The sequence below is a fragment of the Etheostoma spectabile genome, chromosome 6 (assembly GCF_008692095.1).
Source record: "Etheostoma spectabile isolate EspeVRDwgs_2016 chromosome 6, UIUC_Espe_1.0, whole genome shotgun sequence".
NCBI lineage: Eukaryota > Metazoa > Chordata > Actinopteri > Perciformes > Percidae > Etheostoma > Etheostoma spectabile.
The window spans coordinates 356,217-373,523 of NC_045738.1; the positions used below are offsets into that span (position 1 = coordinate 356,217).

A 17,307-nucleotide genomic window follows, 5' to 3' on the forward strand; every position below is an offset into this window, starting at 1 on the left:
GCTTATTCTCAGTTTGTGTTACTGAGCAATATTTTACATTTATGTTCATTATTATAGAGAAATGAATGTAATTCTTAGTATTGTTTGTTATATGCTGGTGGCTATAACATTTAGTTTTAGTAAATAATGTTCATAGTAAGTCCGGTGCTTATATTTCAGAACACTGTAACGTCAAACATAACTTTGTAGTTAACTTCATGTTGGAGTTAAAGTAAATCTTCCTGGATCTTAAAGTCAGATATCTTTAGTTCTAGTTCTTACCTAGACACCAGCTCCAGCGGGCCAGTGTTTCAGCAGCCAGTTTTCAATAGTTTAAACATGTCTATATGTTTGTAAAATAATAAACACAGTTACACTTTTTAAAACTATTTCGGATAGGCCTCAGTGCTCTCTGAACATAATGAACACACTTTTAAAAATACCGCAATAATACCGAAAACCGTGATAATTGTCACCATAACCGCAAGGTTACATTGTCATACCGTTACATCCCTAGTCCATACCACAGAAACATGCTATTTTATGTGCCCTAGATAGAAGTGTATAATTTGTGATGTAGGGTTGGTGATATGTGGTACCTTAAACCGTGTTCCGAACCAGAAGGACACAATGGTGTCTTTGTTGAACTGAGCCCAGACATAGAGCACCGACATGATCAGTGGGATCATCAGCAGCTGGTGATAACAACAACACAAACAGCAAGAGTATATAAATCCAACCAAATGGCAGAGAGGACAATACACACACACCTGGACTCACATAAATACCTGGATACTTTAACACTTACTCATTCAATACTGACAAAATGGGTTTAGTGTAACACTGGTTAAGCCTGAGGTGAAGCACATTTCCCAAAATGTCAATCTTTTTCTTTATTAACTTATTTACTAATTTAACGGAGTCATCTTGCATTATGAAACACTCCCAAGATCTCAAGTAATAATATCAAACAAGTGCTTTTTGCCTTATGTACAGTATACATCATTTCATGTTGTGGTATAAATACAAGGAGAACGAGGAGGATTCTCACCCGCATGTTCATCAGCATCCCAGTTATCTGTAGCTAGAGTCAAGGACAACAACCTCGTGGCTCAATGCAATTACAGCTGTAGCCTTAAGATTAGAGCAGCTAATTTGCCTGTGATAACAAAAACTGAACACTTGGTTTAGATCAGGTTTAAGGAGAACAGGATTTTTGCCCAAATCTGTTTCTAATAAACTATAAATGCCTGTGAAAAAGACAGACAAGCTGATTGTCAGAGCTGAACTCCTGACAAAAACGACAGTGTGGAGATGTGGGCCGGGCTGTACTGCTTGTGCTGCATGTGACCTAGATTAGGTTTCTCCGCTCTGCAGAGGTAGACTGACACTGGGTCACTGGCACAGAGCCACCCTGACATGGCACAGTGCTGCAGAGACAGAGAAGGAGAGAGGGTGGGTGTACAGAAAAGACAGATGAGAGAACATTGGATAGGGGCAAAGGAAGCAGCAGAGAGCTAGGATCAACAGTGGCGTGGAAAACTGAGGTCAACAGGGATGTAACTTTATGTTGAAGGAGACTGAAAAAAAAATTTAAAGGGAGGTTTTTAAAGGGTTTGGTACTTTGTGATGCCAGTTAAAAGGATACAACTATGCAGATCCAGTTGAAAAAGAGCATGAAGACATAGTCTGCAGGTCTGCCATCAAACGCCCCTGGAAAAGCATACCAAGAAAACACATTAGCATCGTGTGTGTGTGTGTGTGTGTGTGTGTGTGTGTGTGTGTGTGTGTGTGTGTGTGTGTGTGTGTGTGTGTGTGTGTGTGTGTGTGTGTGTGTGTGTGTGTGTGTGTGTGTGTGTGAGCCACTGAGGCCAGCAGTCTCACCTGTCTCTAGTCGAGTGGAGTAGTGGTAAAGGAAGTACAGGTTGACCATGTACAGAAAACCAGTATTAGGAGTAATTGGGAAATACAAGGTGGCAGTCACTGGTCTCCAGAGCTGAAAGAAACAGAAGAGACATTAGTCTAATCCAGACTTTGAAGGCTGTGCTTGTAACACACATGAAGTCTTGTGTGGATTGTAAATGATAATTTCTAAGCCTCGCAAGTAGATTCAAAAGGTTTTGTTTGAAGTAACATCAGATGAATACAGCATGTAAGAGGTGGGTTGAGCGCTGATGATTACTATTAATCAAGGGGGAAACTGACAGGATATAATTTCAGCATATAAAACCGGAGAGAAACAAATCGGAACTGTGTCCTCTGTGTTCATTTTCACATGAACCAATTCAGAGCACATAGCTACAGCCATAGTTGCTATTCCAATTCATCATCATATACACTCATCATAACCCTCTTTTCTAACTAGAGAGTATCCTTGGAATTTGGAATAAACTTCCCCTTAGTCTAAAAACTGGACTTCTAAAGCCATGTAAAAGCAGCATGATAGTTAAGTGAGGCTAACTGGGTTTTTGTTGGCAGTACAGGAGTCCTCTTTCACGTACCATCACAAATAACAGGACTAGCCAGATATTGAACATCAGTGTATGGTGGACAAAATCTTCAAGCCATCAACATTCAAGAGCTCATAATATTGCAGACTGAATTTCACAACCATTTAGCAATTCAAAACAAATCATGGTTTTAATCTTCATCTTACCTCGAGAGTAATAACCCACAACAGTGTGTCACAAGGTTAAAATTCAATTTCTTATTTGGTTGCCAAGCAACCACTCTACTCCAAGTGATACAATAATAAGCTAGTCAGCTGCCACACTGCCAGTGTTTCTCTGAGAGATCAGTAACCTATTGTCACGGTCACACCAGCTTGCTCTCCGGCAGGTTAAACCGTACCCATCGTAGAACACCACAGAGAGTGCAATGGTTGTTTGGTGGGAGTAGTATTCAAACCCTTTAAGCGTAACAGTAGCAACGCCACAAAGTGAAAGTTGTCAGATTAGTCAAAAATCTTATCTTAAAGTACACAAGTATTAACAGACAAACGTATTTAGAAAACTGTATCAAAAGTAAAAACTGCTATAATAGGATTGCAAATGGCACATGAGTTTTACACTTTATATGTGTTATATTAAATTGGTTGTTGAATGAAGCAGCATTTAATTGAAAATGCAGCTAATTTTAAAAAAGGTGCTGTGTAGGATTGGGAAGATCCAGGTGGTGCCAGAGGACCAGCTGGATCTTTTTTTTTATTTTTTATTATTACCTGCTTCATGTAGTTCTACTCAAACATAGGGTCAGTTTCAGCAAACATGACAAAAAGATTTTTTTAAGTCTTCCCAACTGCACCTTTAATCTACTTAATATATTGTTTGGTAGTTAATTCTCGCAATGCATCATATTCTATAAATTGACATTTCTTTAGGTCATATAAAAGTAATATTCTTTAAAGTAACCAGTAAATGTAGGAACACATTTCTGTTTAATAAAGGAGCTAAATATTTCCCTCTTAAAAAAGTAAAGTACAGTACTTCAGTACGTGCACTAAGTAACTTTCCACCACTGCAAGTGTATAGTTTATGGAGACTAAGCACCCTAAGGTGAGTCTTTCACATGGACAGTTAAGGATACATTCACATCACTCCTAACCTTTTATAAAGTGAACCAGACAGTCTCGCGAGATACAGGAACAACGCGCAGCCTGGAGGGCTCGTTACGGTGTAGGAAAGTCCCTTTACAAATTTGTCCAAAATACTTTTTTCGCCTTGTGGCATGCACAACATGAGCACCTGAAAACTAACTGCTTTTATTTCACCAAATAACGAAAATACGACACTTGCATTTTCCTTGAACTAATGATAGGTACAGTTAGTATATCTCCACTTTTTATCAGTGGTGCTAAAAGCCTTTTTGACAGCATCCGGAAGTCACAACCTCCTGCGTCTCACCCTCTCATTGGCTGCCACACAGCACAGGCCTGCTCAGCTAGCCTTGCTAGCCACCTGCTAAATAACTGGCCACATCCAGAACACAACATAGCATTTATCAGCTACTCCAACACACACACACACACACACACACACACACACACACACACACACACATACAAGTAAACAGAGACAAGATACACTTACATGAAATCTGCTTAAGACCAGCTCTGGAAACAGCATGAGATTCCTGAAATCAACCAATCCTAGTTTTCCAATAAAGGGAACAACAATCGAGGCAGCAAACCAGTACCGGGTGATGAGAGGGATGCTTTTGAACCAGTCCCCGATATCCGACATCTTTCCATATGATTACGACCGAGTTATAACCATGAAACAAACCCCCCTTCTAAAAATGAGCTAATATCACCAAAACACTGCGACCCCTCGAAGTCTTTATTTCAGAAGTGCTCACTGCTAACTTTACATGACGTGGCTAATCAGGGAGCTAGCGTTACTGATCCAGTTGCTGAGGTCAGAGAAGGCACATCCGGTTATGCTTTTCAAAGTAAAACTGTTGTGCTAGTTCTAGGGTACTAAATCATGTTTGTCAAAATTGAACAGTAAAATTCTATTTATAAGGAAAATCATTCGTTTTGTCATATATCATTATTCATATGTATAAAATTGTAATGTCATACATATATATATATACATACAGTATATACTGTATATGTATGACATTACAATTTTAAGCTTGTTGCTGAGAATACTTTTATGATGTGATGCACCCAGTGTTGATTGATTTTAGAGAAATATTGCAAACATTTTTGTTCAGATTAATGTAAAATTACTCGCAGTTAAATTCACCTAACAGTAGAGAATAACTACTTTATTCAACCTGAGTGAATTGGCAGGTATCTTTCGTCTTTGTGCTTTTCATTTAAGTTGTATTACACTGGTCATATGGGGATATTGACAATAGACATCTTTACAATAGATGCAGGCAACACCAATTAAGGTATATATATGTCATACATATTTCTTATAAGATGTGGGTTTGTATATTTATCTAGTTTTAATACGTAATTATTTATTTATATATTTTTTAAAGACATGGTTTATATGATGCTCTTAGTTTGAAGAAAACATGTTAGAACCGGATGTATTATTTTCTCACAAATTTGAATTTTCCCTTTGCTCTGCATTTATAGCACTTCCTGTCAAATTTGCAAAAGCTCCCACTTGACCAATCCAGAGGCAGCCTGCCAGAAAGAGGCGTGCCAGACGCGATATTTTTCCTCTACAGTGGAGATTTATTTTTATTTATTTTTTATTAATAAAGAACAGTTACATCGCAAGTATGTACATATACAAAAAGTCAATACCAGAGGTGCATATACAGAAGAAAAAAAAGTATATGTAGAAAATAAATAAAGTAAAAAAGAAAAGTGTAGTGCAATGAGAAATTTATCAAAAACAATTCCAGTCTTAATTGCCTTCTTATTCTTAATTTCTCTTATAGTGTTGCTGTGTTGGTGCATCTCTTGAAAAAAAATTGTTCAAAGCATGGTTTGGAGTCTGTCCATTTCTTCTTGTGAATGTGGAATTTTCCCAATAACAACTAAAAAAAATATCTTTATCCTTAAATTGAATTGATTGCCCAGTGTTCCGTCTGATGTGATGTTGAACATCAACCCAAAATATTTTAGTATACATATGGTGAAAGAACAAATGACAGATTGTTTCTTCTTGTAGTTCACAGAAAGTACAAGAACATTCAAGATCAAGTTTGAATCTCTTTAATGTACATTTTGCTAAATATATTTTATGCAAGATTTTAAAAGAAACCTCCTTCACTTTGTTAGTAAGACAAAATTTGTCTCCAATTTTCCTGATTTTTTTGCCAGTTCACACCTCCATGGATCGAAGCCCAGAAGAATCTTCCTGAGGGCAGGGTTACCTCAGGTTACTTCCCCAAGGAATGTACCGATATACTGAGTGGATTGAGAAGAAGTTGCAGCACACATCTCGGCACAGCATCAACAACTAGGCCTACTGCACGTTCTCTTGGCGTGACTGCTAACCGGAAATTGGAGAGGAATTCATGAACCATTAGTAACTGCCCCTCAGCATTAAGGAGTTGTTTTACCAATACCATTAGCAACCCATCTTACATAATAGGCCTACTGAGATTTATGTTAACATTGAACCTCCTTGTGACTCATGTTGGCTGATGACCATAGACTGTGTATATAGTGACTGTAGTGACAGCGGGTATTTTCAATCTAAGGTTTGGGAGTTTACCTTGTGTATGTTTATATGTTGTGTTGTATACGTTTGTATGTCATTTGTGTTCTGTTTCCTTTTTTTGCAATAAAGACAAAAAAAAAAAAAGTAAGGTTTGGGAGTTACAGGGCAAACGCGTGTCTCTGCTAGCGCCACCTAGTGGTGGAAAGGTTTTAGTCCGAGGTAAGTGCAGGGTTGTTGGACCCCTCTGATTGAACTATATACAGGTACATAATGTGTATATACCACTTTTCATTGAGTGTCACTCTCAGTTTAAAACATGACATGTCTGCACGCCTTGTGTTATAATAAGCATGGTAGTTAGTAAATCCAAAACAGTTTTGAACTACAACTCCCATACTGCACGCCGCTGTATACCTTTGACGTCAATTTTGGGCGACAGAAAAATAATAAGCCTCAAAAACCAAAATCTCCTGAAACTAGCTAGTTAAATAAACTGTTAGCGTAGCGTTTGATAAACATTCAAGGGATTGTTGAGCTCCAATTTTTCCAAATGGTACTGACCTTAACGGCCTCTCTGGCCGTAACTTAACACTAAATATAACTTTAACGTTACTGCAAAAGCTTTCAAATTTCGCGCTGTTTGTTCCGCCTTTAAAGAGGTTAACTCGGCCAAACAGCCCGTTAGCTAGCCATGTTGTAGACTGGGGCAAGCCAAGTGAGGAGGATATTATTTTGTATCGTAAATGAATGCTTTGAGTTTCTTTAGACTTTTTTTTAAATGGAAGTGACGGACATCGGAAACAAAGAAGAGGGGAAAGTCTGGCATCGAAAACCAACACCAGGCAAAAGGTAGGAAACAGCTGAACGATGCTTGATTGACAGTAACGTTTGTTGTCATGTGCACCTGATGCTGCGGGGAGGGACACATTTAACTGATTTATGCTGTAAAACGTCTCTGTAACGCATACCTCTGAGCCTAAACTAACGTTTACATAGGAAGGTTAGCTAACTGCTTGCAATGCAGTTATGTTCAGTCCCACTCACACATGTTGCATTCCTCGTACATTCATACAAGTACGATACTGGACTGTTTTCATTTTTGTTCATGTTCAGCCATTTTTATCAGGGTATAATTGTAACCACTAGAGAGCAGCCATGATTCAAGTGTGTTGCTTTTCATTTGAGTACTATCTGGGTGTTGTTTGTCTTCCTTAGTGTGTTAGTGACGGTGGTCCGCACTGCTCAGCAGGCCAAGACGGTGCGTTTCCTCCATGTGGCCTTTGACACCACAGGAGACTCCTTCCTGGCTGGAGATCACCATGGCAACATCTACGTCTTTGACATCAGTAGGAACAGGTGGCTGACTGCTGAAATGCCCCAAAATAGAGTGTTTTAAGTATTTGTTCATCACTATTCTATTTTATTAACATGATTTGCCTCATGACATGTTACAAATATTATGGCCCATAAGCCCATATTTCCTATATATGTCAGAGCCATGTTATTTTGACATGTCTCTTCTCTCAACTGAATTTGTTCTATATAGAGCAACACATGGTAAAAATACTTTTCTCTTCCTAAATGATCTTCTCATCTACAAGGACATGATTGTGTTTCAAAAATATAAATCTATCTTCCTTCTGTTTAGAGCAGAACAAAGTAGCTTCATTGTGAGCATGTATAGATCTTGTGTTGCTTCTTTCATGGGGCAGATTTCGTCTGGTGCAGAAGACAGGACAGGCCTGCACTGCTCTGGCATTCAGCCTTCGCAGGACCACAGAGTTCCTTGTGGCTCTGGCTGACTACACCATCAAATGCTTTGACAAAGGTAGGATAAACACATCCACGCACATTGCTTCGTTCTTTTCATAGTAACTTTCAGGGGTGTACGCTGTTTTTGGGTTCTCAGGACAAGTTCATTTTTAATGACACTTGCTATTGTTTCATTGTCTTTTCTTTCAGACACAAAGCAGCTGGTCAGTTGGATGCGGGGTCACGAGGGGTCAGTTTCCTCCATCTCTGTCCACAGCTCAGGCCGCTACGCCATCAGCACGTCCTCAGACACGGCTCAGCTCTGGGATCTGGACACCTTCCAGAGAAAGAGGAAGCTCAACATCCGACAGTCTGTTGGCATTCAGAGGGTAAACATGCAAAATGAAAGCAACATTTACAAATAGAAGTTTAATGACGAAAATATAAGGGGGTTTTCCTCCATTTCAAATAAAGTGTTTGGTTAATTTGAAGCCGTTGATATGCTATATGTCTAGTGCATTTATGATATGCATGCATTAAATGTGTTCTATCTTTATTGTTGTCATGGCCCACTGTTGTTTGTGTTGTAGGTGTTTTTCCTGCCTCTCAGTAACACCATCCTCAGCTGTTTTAGTGATGACTCCATCTTTGCTTGGGAGAGCGACATGCTGATCTGCAAATACCAGCTCCCTGTCCTCGACTGCGGACCCAAAATCTCCTACAAGGCCTTTGCTGTCACACGGTCTTTAACATCATAACTAATCAGCACATTGATTATATAGCTTTCCAGTGTAGTTCCTCATTACTATATGTCCCACCCTGCTTGGCTCTAAACACTTCATAAGCACAATAAAAAGTAATTAGGGATCAGAAGGCTTTATCAAACACTGATATACCTGACTTGTCTTGGCAGTGATGGTAAGAGCCTTGCTGCTGGTGGGCGCTCCAACCTGCTGCACCTGTGGTGTCTGGACAGCAAACAGTTGATCAGGGTGATTCAGATGCCCACACAGGTCCGAACCGTCCGACAGCTGGAATTCCTGCCCGACAGCTTTGACGGAGGAGCCAGCCAGGTACACAGACAACTCGGGAATTTTCATTCATCTGCTCTATTCTCCTGCTTTTACACATCTTTGACATCACTTGTTTGGAAGAGGCCCTGTCTGTGTATCTGTACATGCTAATGAGCCCATCGTCTGTTTCTGTATCTCTTTTTGCAAATGTCTGCACTTTTCTGCACCTGCACCCTGTGTAATTGAGTCTTTTCTTTTTTGCCTCTGTAGGCACTAGGTGTACTGAGCCAGGACGGCTTGATGCGTTTCATTAACATTCACACCTGCAAGCTGCTTTTCCACATGGGTTCCCATGATGACGCCATCACCTCAGCGGCGGTCAGCCCTAACGGCCGACATGTTGTGGCCATCATGGATAATGGCAGCATCAATGTCTACAGTGTTCAGAGTCTCACACAGGAAGTCAACAAGGTGACAGTCAGATGTGATAATTGTACAAAGGCAAGGCAAGGCAGCTTTATTTGTATACATTTCAGCAACAGGGCAATTCAAGTGGCTTTACACAAAATGTTAAAAAAACATTAAAATACAGAAATAACACACAAATAAACAGTTAAAATAAAATAAATAAGAGTAAAAGTTACAGTGCGATATAAGAAATTAACATTAAAGAATGAACATCATATTTAAAGAAAGGCAGCATCAAAAAAAAGGTCTTCAGCCTTGATTTAAAAGAACTAGAGTAGCAGCAGACGCTCATTTTCTGGGAGTTTGTTTCAGATATACGGCAAATAAACTGGATGCTGCTTCCCCTTGTTTAGTTCTGACTCTGGGGACAGAAAGTAGACCTGAAGAGGGACAAGGTGGGAGGGGTTTGTTGATAATAAGATATTAATCTGTATGCATATAATGCGTGTGTTTGTGTGTGCCCTTCCCCCAGCCTCCTCCCTCCCAGGTGGCGGTGGTCTCTGGTGGTGGAGCTGATGATCAGGACTTGTCTAACGTAAAGGTCAAGGTCAGGTCCGAGGTGGTTCAGAGACCTGCCAAGAGCTTGGGTAGGCGGACACAGGTGAAGGTACTTAGACCCCCCGCGGGGTCTACAGCTGAGGATAAAGAGGTGGGAACAATACACACCAATGTTGTTGTGTTTTTCTTTTTGCAGAGTGATATAAAGTTTTATATATCATAGATGTTCCACCACAAATACTCACAAAGCCTTTCCCTCACTCTAACCAGATGCATGAGTGTGTCTTTAATACTGTGTTACGGTTTTTGTGTCTGTCAATAGAATGAACTACCTGCTGGTCTGAATAAGAAGAGACTGGTGGCTCTGCTCAAGGCTTTTGGAGAGTATCCTGCTAAATACAGGTAAAGGTTCCATTCATGCAGGATTCATGCATGCTTCTGATGACTAAAAACTGCATCATGCCAACTTATGTAAACTAATGGAACATTTAATTGACTCATTTGTGTATCTGTGTTGCAGGATGTTTGTATGGCGGTCTTTGTTGTGTCTCCCAGAGAACCATGCGGCGTACAGCAGTCTGACTGATAAAGGTCTGCATTCAGCCTACCTCGCTCTGAATGATAAATACCCCATTAAAAGTCACAAGCTACAGAGGGGACTGCAGAGGTACACACACACACACACACACACACGCGCACACACACACACACACACTCAATTGCAACTCATAGGTATTTTCTTCTTTCTGAAGAATTTAAATGATTTTTAACAAATTAATTATTTAGTCCTTTCCTGGGCTCCACAGGGTTTTGTCTGCCTTTGCTCACTGGGCAGCCATCTTTGGAGAGGTGGAGTACCTTCCCCTGGTAGCCTTCCCTTTCGTCAAGCTCTTCCAGAATAACCCGATGCTCTGCTTTGAGGTGGTGGCCACTGTCATAGGTACTTAATGGTTGTAATTAGGCAATGCCATTTGCCCAGTCAACACAACATTATGAACGTGTAGGAAATTTCAACTACACACATTTGAAAGCTTCCCAGTGTTTTGGGCTGCTGCTTTATGTCCAGGAGTCCAAGTCTTGTGTTATCAGTCTGTTGAATACTCCGATGTTTGGATGTACAGTGAATTGGGGTCAGCATTGGTTCGAGTACTTCCCCAACCCTCCTCTGAACATCCTGAGCATGGTGGAGAACGTTCTGGCTCATCATGACAAGGAACTGCTGCAGCACCTGGTGGACTGTGGCATCACCTCCCAGGTAATAGCTGTATGCAGCTACACACAACTGAAGGAGACATGTGGTCAGAGACAGGCTTGTCCTGGAACTCCATGTGATGTGCATCTCTATCATATAGCTCTACGTGTGGCCCCTGCTGGAGACTTTGTTCTCAGAGGTTTTGACTCGCGATGAGTGGCTCCGACTCTTTGATAATATCTTCTCCAACCATCCATCATTCCTGCTCGTCACCTGTGTGGCCTACATCACCTGCTGCCGTGAGCCTCTGCTGCTCTGCTCCCAGAAACAGGACTTTGAGGTAACTCCGTTAGGCCCATAGCCAGTCAGGACATGTTTCCGTCTCTCCTCTTCCATCAAATGTTTTCTCCTGTTTCTTTGCTTCCAGTATTTTTTCCACCACCGTAACAACCTGGATTTGGGAGCCATGATAAAGGAAGCGTACCGGCTCATGTGCAGCACACCAGCTGACATCCATCCCAGGACTATGCTGTCTGACTTCACACCACTGACCAAAGGCCAGTACCCCGTGTTCAACCACTACCCCCAATTCATAGTGGATTACCAGAGCCGGGAGAGGGAGAAGATACGACTGCAGGAGATGGAGTATCGCCGCGAGAGGTGAAGTTACAGATAGTGGATCCACAGTGTTAATAAGATAATAAATGCTGAATGGTAATTTCAAAGCCATTAGTGAGAAAATATCCAACAGATGAAAAGTGTTTTGTTTTGTCTCATCAGGCAGGAGGTGTCAGCCATGCACGCAGATTTTGTGCGTCGCCAAGCTAAAGAGGAGACCTATTACGCACAACAGGTAGATATTCTTTGTTGAAATGAATTTAAACATAGATTTGGTTGGAACTGGTTTTGTTTTGCCTGCTCGTTAAGTTAACCTGTATGGATAACACAAGCCTGAAATGGAAGTTAAGTAATAAATACGTTGACTGATTTGAACACAGGAGCTGCTGCAGAAGGCTGAGGAACAGCGCAGAAACATCCTGGCACAAGAAGAGGAAAAACTAACACAGCAGAGGGCAAAGTAAAAAGCTCCAGATGCTCACACCTCCATAGTTAAGTCATGAGGACAAAAGAACGTGATTTAGCAGAATTGGTTGCTGACACTGCTCCTTCCTCTGCAGGTTGGCAGCCATGAAGAGAGAGCTGAAGGTGAAGGAGTTACAGCTGCTGGATGAAACTAAAAGACGTTTCCTCAAACATCAACAGGACCTGAGAGCCTCACAGGTCCAAAGACTAGACCTGGAGATCAGTAGAAAGGTAGCCTGGTGATTAAAATGTAAAGTAGTCTTTTTGTATGAAGAAGCCCGCTTTACCAAATAATCTTCATCATGGATTTAATAGCCCTCTCTTTTGAGCATTAACCAACTAATAACCTTTATGTTGTGATACAGATGGCTCTCCGGGAGCGAGAGACAGCTGCAGCAGTCCAGGATCTAGAAGTCCGACAGATGGAGCTGGAGGCTCAGAGGAGACGACTCGAGCAGGTGACAAACAGCTTGCATGCAGTGTTTCCCACACATTGACTAAATTGTGGCGTTGCGCCACACAATCGACACCGGCCACCATACATGCGTTTCATTAATAATTTTTAAAACACAAATTTGTTCAGCTGCATTTCCTTTCCCTGCTCTCCTCTGTCTCTCTGTCACTCTATACACACACACACACACACACACACACACACACACACACACACACACACACACACACACACAGCCCCTCTCCTCCGTGCATGAAAACAGTTTTGCCAACATAGCAAGTTTGTTGCCCCCTGGCTACTTTTTTTTCTTCACAAAAGCGACTAGCAATACATCTGGCGACTTTCTGTAGAAAAGACAGCGACTGTCTGTAAAGTAGTCACCAGTATTGTCCAGCGAGCACGCAAGGTATTTCTCTCCTTTGGCGGCCAAAACCGTCACCTCCCTCTGAATCTGTTTTGTGAGGAGCAGAGGAGCAGCCCCTCCCCTTCCTGTGTGCGTAGGCAGACATAAAGAAAGGGGAGAAGGGAGTGGGGGCTGGGGGCCGGTAAAGGTAGGATAGACAGCGGGAGGAAGACGTAGCTGAGCTGGCCTGGCCCTGGGCAAGCCAGCCTTCTTTATTGATCTTTTTCCCTCCCTTTGTAGAATTTCTTTTTTTAACTTCCCAGATAGGCTACCTAAGTAATAATTATAAGGTCAAATAAATTCCTGTATCGAATTTGTGATTATTTGGCTAAAGATTTCCATTTCTTTCTATCTACCTTGTTGACACAACCACTAAGCTTTATGCAAATGATTGCATAATTGCTTTCTGATCTGTGGGAAACACTGGCACGCTTGCGGCTTCCTCTCTCCCAGCCTGCTTCTTTTGATTCATTTCTCCCTCCCTTACTCTCTCTCTCTATGACCATTTATTCCTCAGTGATGACTTAGGGGAGTCATCACCTTGAATGCATTCTGCAGTTGAATTACATTAGATGATGTAATAGTCACAAACGCGTCTAATAACATCACGTTCTCCTTGTTGGTTGTTGGAATAATTTTGAGCCCAAAGTTTGTTTTTTCCATGACCATTTCTCTCAGCACCTGTTCAAGGAGCAGGAGCGAATGGGACGGGAGGTCGAGGAGGAGACCGAAGTGAGGATGAGGAGGGCAGAACAAGAGGATGATAGATACGGAGAGCTGCTACACTGCACAGAGACAAACACGCAGGTTGGTGACACATTCCAATATGGAGCCAGTGTAATAATCTCGACAAAAGCACACCATCTTGATGCAATCGAAAATTGGTTTGACATAAAGAAGGCATGCAAACTCTGATTTTGGCATAGGTACCGCTGATCTTTTTCTCTTCCTCTATCCGTTACCTTTCTGTAAAACACACACACACAAACACACACAGGTCCTGCAGGAGTCCCTGGCTGAGGCGTGCCAGCTGGGCTTGGACTCTGACTGGCAGAGAGAGGTGGCGGAGCGCCTGCAGAAAGTCGATGCCGAGCAGGAGAAGAAGAGGGAGAGACTGGCAGAGCTTCACAGGCAAACCCTGGCAGAGGAGCAGAGGCTGGCTGACACTGTGAGAGATGTGGCAGGAAGGAAGGTGACTGATCAACAATTTACATAATGTATTGGCTTGACTATGTACAATTTATTGTGACATCATTCATGGGCTTTTGTCTTATTCTGTCTTATAAAACCAGTATTGCAAAAATAGTTTTTGAGATTTGTGTTCCTTGCTGAGACCAATATCTGACCAATGTCTCAAATACTAATTATAATTATACTAACCTCAAGGAAGACAAATTTAAGATTTGGAAAATTAAGCTGTTTGGTTATCGTTCATTTAGACAATAAGTTTTTGTTAATTTGCAGTGGGATGAAGTGATGAGTTCCAGAGCCCATTTACAGGAACAGCAGCTGTCCCGGTCTACAGCAGACAAAGGTATTACTCCACATATACACCTGTTGTGTTTGTGGCCTTTGAGCTGACCTGTCCATTATCCAGACGTGGATCTAATAGTCAAGATTCTAAAAATGTTTGTCATACCTGTTGTCCAAGCACAAATGTATGAAAGGGTTACGCTGGGAGCTTCCATTAAAGAAAAAGTAAGTAGTAAATGTAAGGGGAATGTCATAAAATAAGTGCATAACAAATGAGTAAAAGAAAGCCAGTGAATATAGAAATAAAAATAAAAAAATAGAACAAAATATAAGAAGCAATAACAAATCTCTACATTCAAGGCCTATTGCACACATAGTGAATATTGCACAGTGGGTTGAATTATATTCAAGAACCCAGGTGTTCCATATTGGTGTTGTAATATGTGTTTGCTTTGTGGCAGATGGCCAGAAACTGACAGGGGTAAGATCCCTGTGTTCCACCAGAGGACCTCCTCCTAGAGCCAGTGGCACCACTGCTGTTAATGTTGGAAGCAGCGCTGCAGGTCCAGCAGTCAGACACAACTCTGCCACCAGCCCAAAGCAGGCAGGAACCAACATGGTGTGTCTGAACAGCAGCTCACCGTCAGAGAGCACAGCCACCAACTGTAAGTCATTCATTCATCGAGTAGATGAGGCTATAACAACTATAACTATGTTTGGTGAAGGGTATGTGATGTGTTTGGGGCTATTTTAATTCCAAAGGCCAAGGGAACTTTATCAGGATGCATAGTATCCTTTTAAAAATAAAAATATGCCTGCCACTGAGGGAATTTAACATAGGTGTATATTTATACCCCTGTATTTATTAATTCACAAAGAAAATTAGTGTCCTTAAAGGCTGGACTTTTCCTAATTTTTTAATTGAAGCATTAAGATCATTTTGCAAAAGATTGATTTTTTTGTATTCCTCTTTTTAGTCAACTTTAGCATGGGTTCATAAACTGTTAAGCACCACTGTATATACGCTTATGATAGGCTAAGACTATATCCAAAGACATTCAGTTTACTGCTATAATACAAGACTGGGAAACACATCAAATCTCATTGAATTGTTAAATGTTCTTGCTTGAAAATTGACCTTAACCTTCTAACACTGTTCCAGTCAAAAATAACCAATTTACACATTCCCTGTACCATATATATGTGCATTTTTCATCAGATTGTCTCAAGACCTTATGACATTTGAACACACAAAATTCATTGAGACCACTTTTTATTTTTACTATTTTGAGAGATTTAGTTAACTTGGTCACACTTTGTATGTTAACGGTCAAAAATAACCGCCATAGGAAATGAATGGAGGTCATCCTTTCATCCAGGAGAGGAAAGCCATCTCCAAACTCAATACTGTTTGCACGTGCATACACCCACTCTCACACACACACACACACACACACACACACGCGCACACACGTACACCCACTCACACAAACACACACAGTTCATCTTGTCAGTTCATGTTGACACTTGTGCATGTGAACCACCAATGTTTGCACACACATGCATGCACATACACACAGAAACACACACATATACTGTACTCACGTGTATACACACACATACAAAGTTCATGTTCTTGGTTCATGTTATGTTGCCACATGAATATGTGAAGCACCAATGTTTACACGCACATGCATGCACAAACACACATGCACACACCCACATGTACACCCACTAATACACATTGGGTTAGGGTTATTGGTATTTATGTTAAAATAAGAGCAGTTAAAACGGCCCCGATCAAATTTGACAGTGTACAGTAAATTTGGGGGGGGTAGCAAAGAACAGTGTTTAAAGGTTAAACGTTTAATTAGTTATCGAAAGTATTTGCTGATGAGTTTTCTGTCAGTAAACTAATCCACTAATTGTTGTCGCTCTACATAATGTGACCACCAATACTTTGAGTTTCTGTGTCAATAATGTTCCTGTTTGTCCTTATTTCTTTATTTTGTGTCAGTTTCCCTGGACCGAGGCCGGGCCCAGCTGGACAGCAGCGAGAGACAACTGCTGAAGGAAGTCAGAGAACTGAGACAGAAGCTGGCGGCTAGAGCCAGAGAGGGCAGCTCTGCCTCCTCACAGTCTGTCCTCACACTGTCCTCTGTCTCGCCGTGACCACAAACTGCTCTCTTGTCTTCATAGTGTCACAAAAACATATTCTTGCCTCAAGCGAGCAACAGACACAATGACTCAGACTCTGTTTACCATTTTCCAAGTGCTTCTAAACCATCTTTTAAACCACACATTATTAACGCAAATGGAGTCAAATATGTTAACTGCACATCATCAACATAGACAGCCTGGTCTTATGGTTAACACACCAGTCCTTTGGTTTCCCGTGAGGACAGAAACGGGTGCTCTGATGTTGCCTCATTCATGGCTGGGTTCTCTGATAATATTCTTGCAAGCAACGGCAGTTTCATTCATTTTAACTCAAGTCTGTCTTCAGTCACTCAGAAAGACACGGTCCTGTATAACTGGTGACAGTGACCACAGTTACAAACTGATGCAGCGTACAATGCTGTCGGTACCATGTCTAACTCGGCTAACCGGATGTGAAACATCTGTTAGTTCTATAGTGTCTACAGGTGAACATCTTGTTATACACACTATTATACCTCCTGAATTTGTTATCATATCACATTCCATTTCATGTTCAGTTGTACACTTTATAGTCATTTTTTTTAAATGTTTGTGCTGGTGCTCCATTTAGAATTTTTTTTATTTTTTTTTATTTCAATACAATTGTGACGTGACTTGTCCTATTTAAAACCTGGTTTGGATAAAATGTTTTTAAAAAA

At 41.1% G+C, this 17,307-nt stretch overlaps 2 protein-coding genes across 2 annotated transcripts in view; one reads left to right on the plus strand and one right to left on the minus strand.

Moving 5' to 3' along the window:
* derl1 (derlin 1) overlaps window positions 1-4,396 on the minus strand; it is a 7,258-nt gene extending 2,862 nt beyond the window's left edge. Inside the window, exons 1-5 of the mRNA XM_032517653.1 lie at window positions 4,068-4,396; window positions 1,864-1,975; window positions 1,628-1,692; window positions 1,031-1,057; window positions 579-674 (exon numbers count right to left, since the gene is read on the minus strand). Coding sequence (XP_032373544.1) covers window positions 579-674; window positions 1,031-1,057; window positions 1,628-1,692; window positions 1,864-1,975; window positions 4,068-4,220 — 453 coding nt within the window. The 5' untranslated portion in view covers window positions 4,221-4,396. The remainder of the gene's footprint in view (window positions 1-578; window positions 675-1,030; window positions 1,058-1,627; window positions 1,693-1,863; window positions 1,976-4,067) is intronic.
* A 2,143-nt stretch (window positions 4,397-6,539) lies between these two features.
* Window positions 6,540-17,307, plus strand: tbc1d31 (TBC1 domain family, member 31). The gene is made up of 23 exons (XM_032517648.1): window positions 6,540-6,962; window positions 7,329-7,469; window positions 7,826-7,941; window positions 8,076-8,254; window positions 8,456-8,607; window positions 8,779-8,938; window positions 9,149-9,349; window positions 9,819-9,995; window positions 10,167-10,246; window positions 10,365-10,511; window positions 10,651-10,784; window positions 10,966-11,099; window positions 11,197-11,376; window positions 11,464-11,696; window positions 11,817-11,889; window positions 12,035-12,114; window positions 12,215-12,350; window positions 12,485-12,577; window positions 13,655-13,783; window positions 13,974-14,168; window positions 14,441-14,510; window positions 14,911-15,114; window positions 16,467-17,307. Exons 1-23 carry the CDS (start codon window positions 6,892-6,894, stop codon window positions 16,619-16,621), a joined length of 3,240 nt encoding a protein of 1,079 aa, XP_032373539.1. The 5' UTR covers window positions 6,540-6,891; the 3' UTR covers window positions 16,622-17,307.

Bases quoted from the DNA above. Each gene is read 5' to 3' on its own strand.
- tbc1d31 (XM_032517648.1), top strand. From the start codon at position 6,892: ATGGAAGTGACGGACATCGGAAACAAAGAAGAGGGGAAAGTCTGGCAT. The intron at 7,470-7,825 runs GTGGCTGACTGC...TTCATGGGGCAG, and splicing joins TTTGACATCAGTAGGAACAG to ATTTCGTCTGGTGCAGAAGA. The intron at 11,377-11,463 runs GTAACTCCGTTA...CTTTGCTTCCAG, and splicing joins CCCAGAAACAGGACTTTGAG to TATTTTTTCCACCACCGTAA.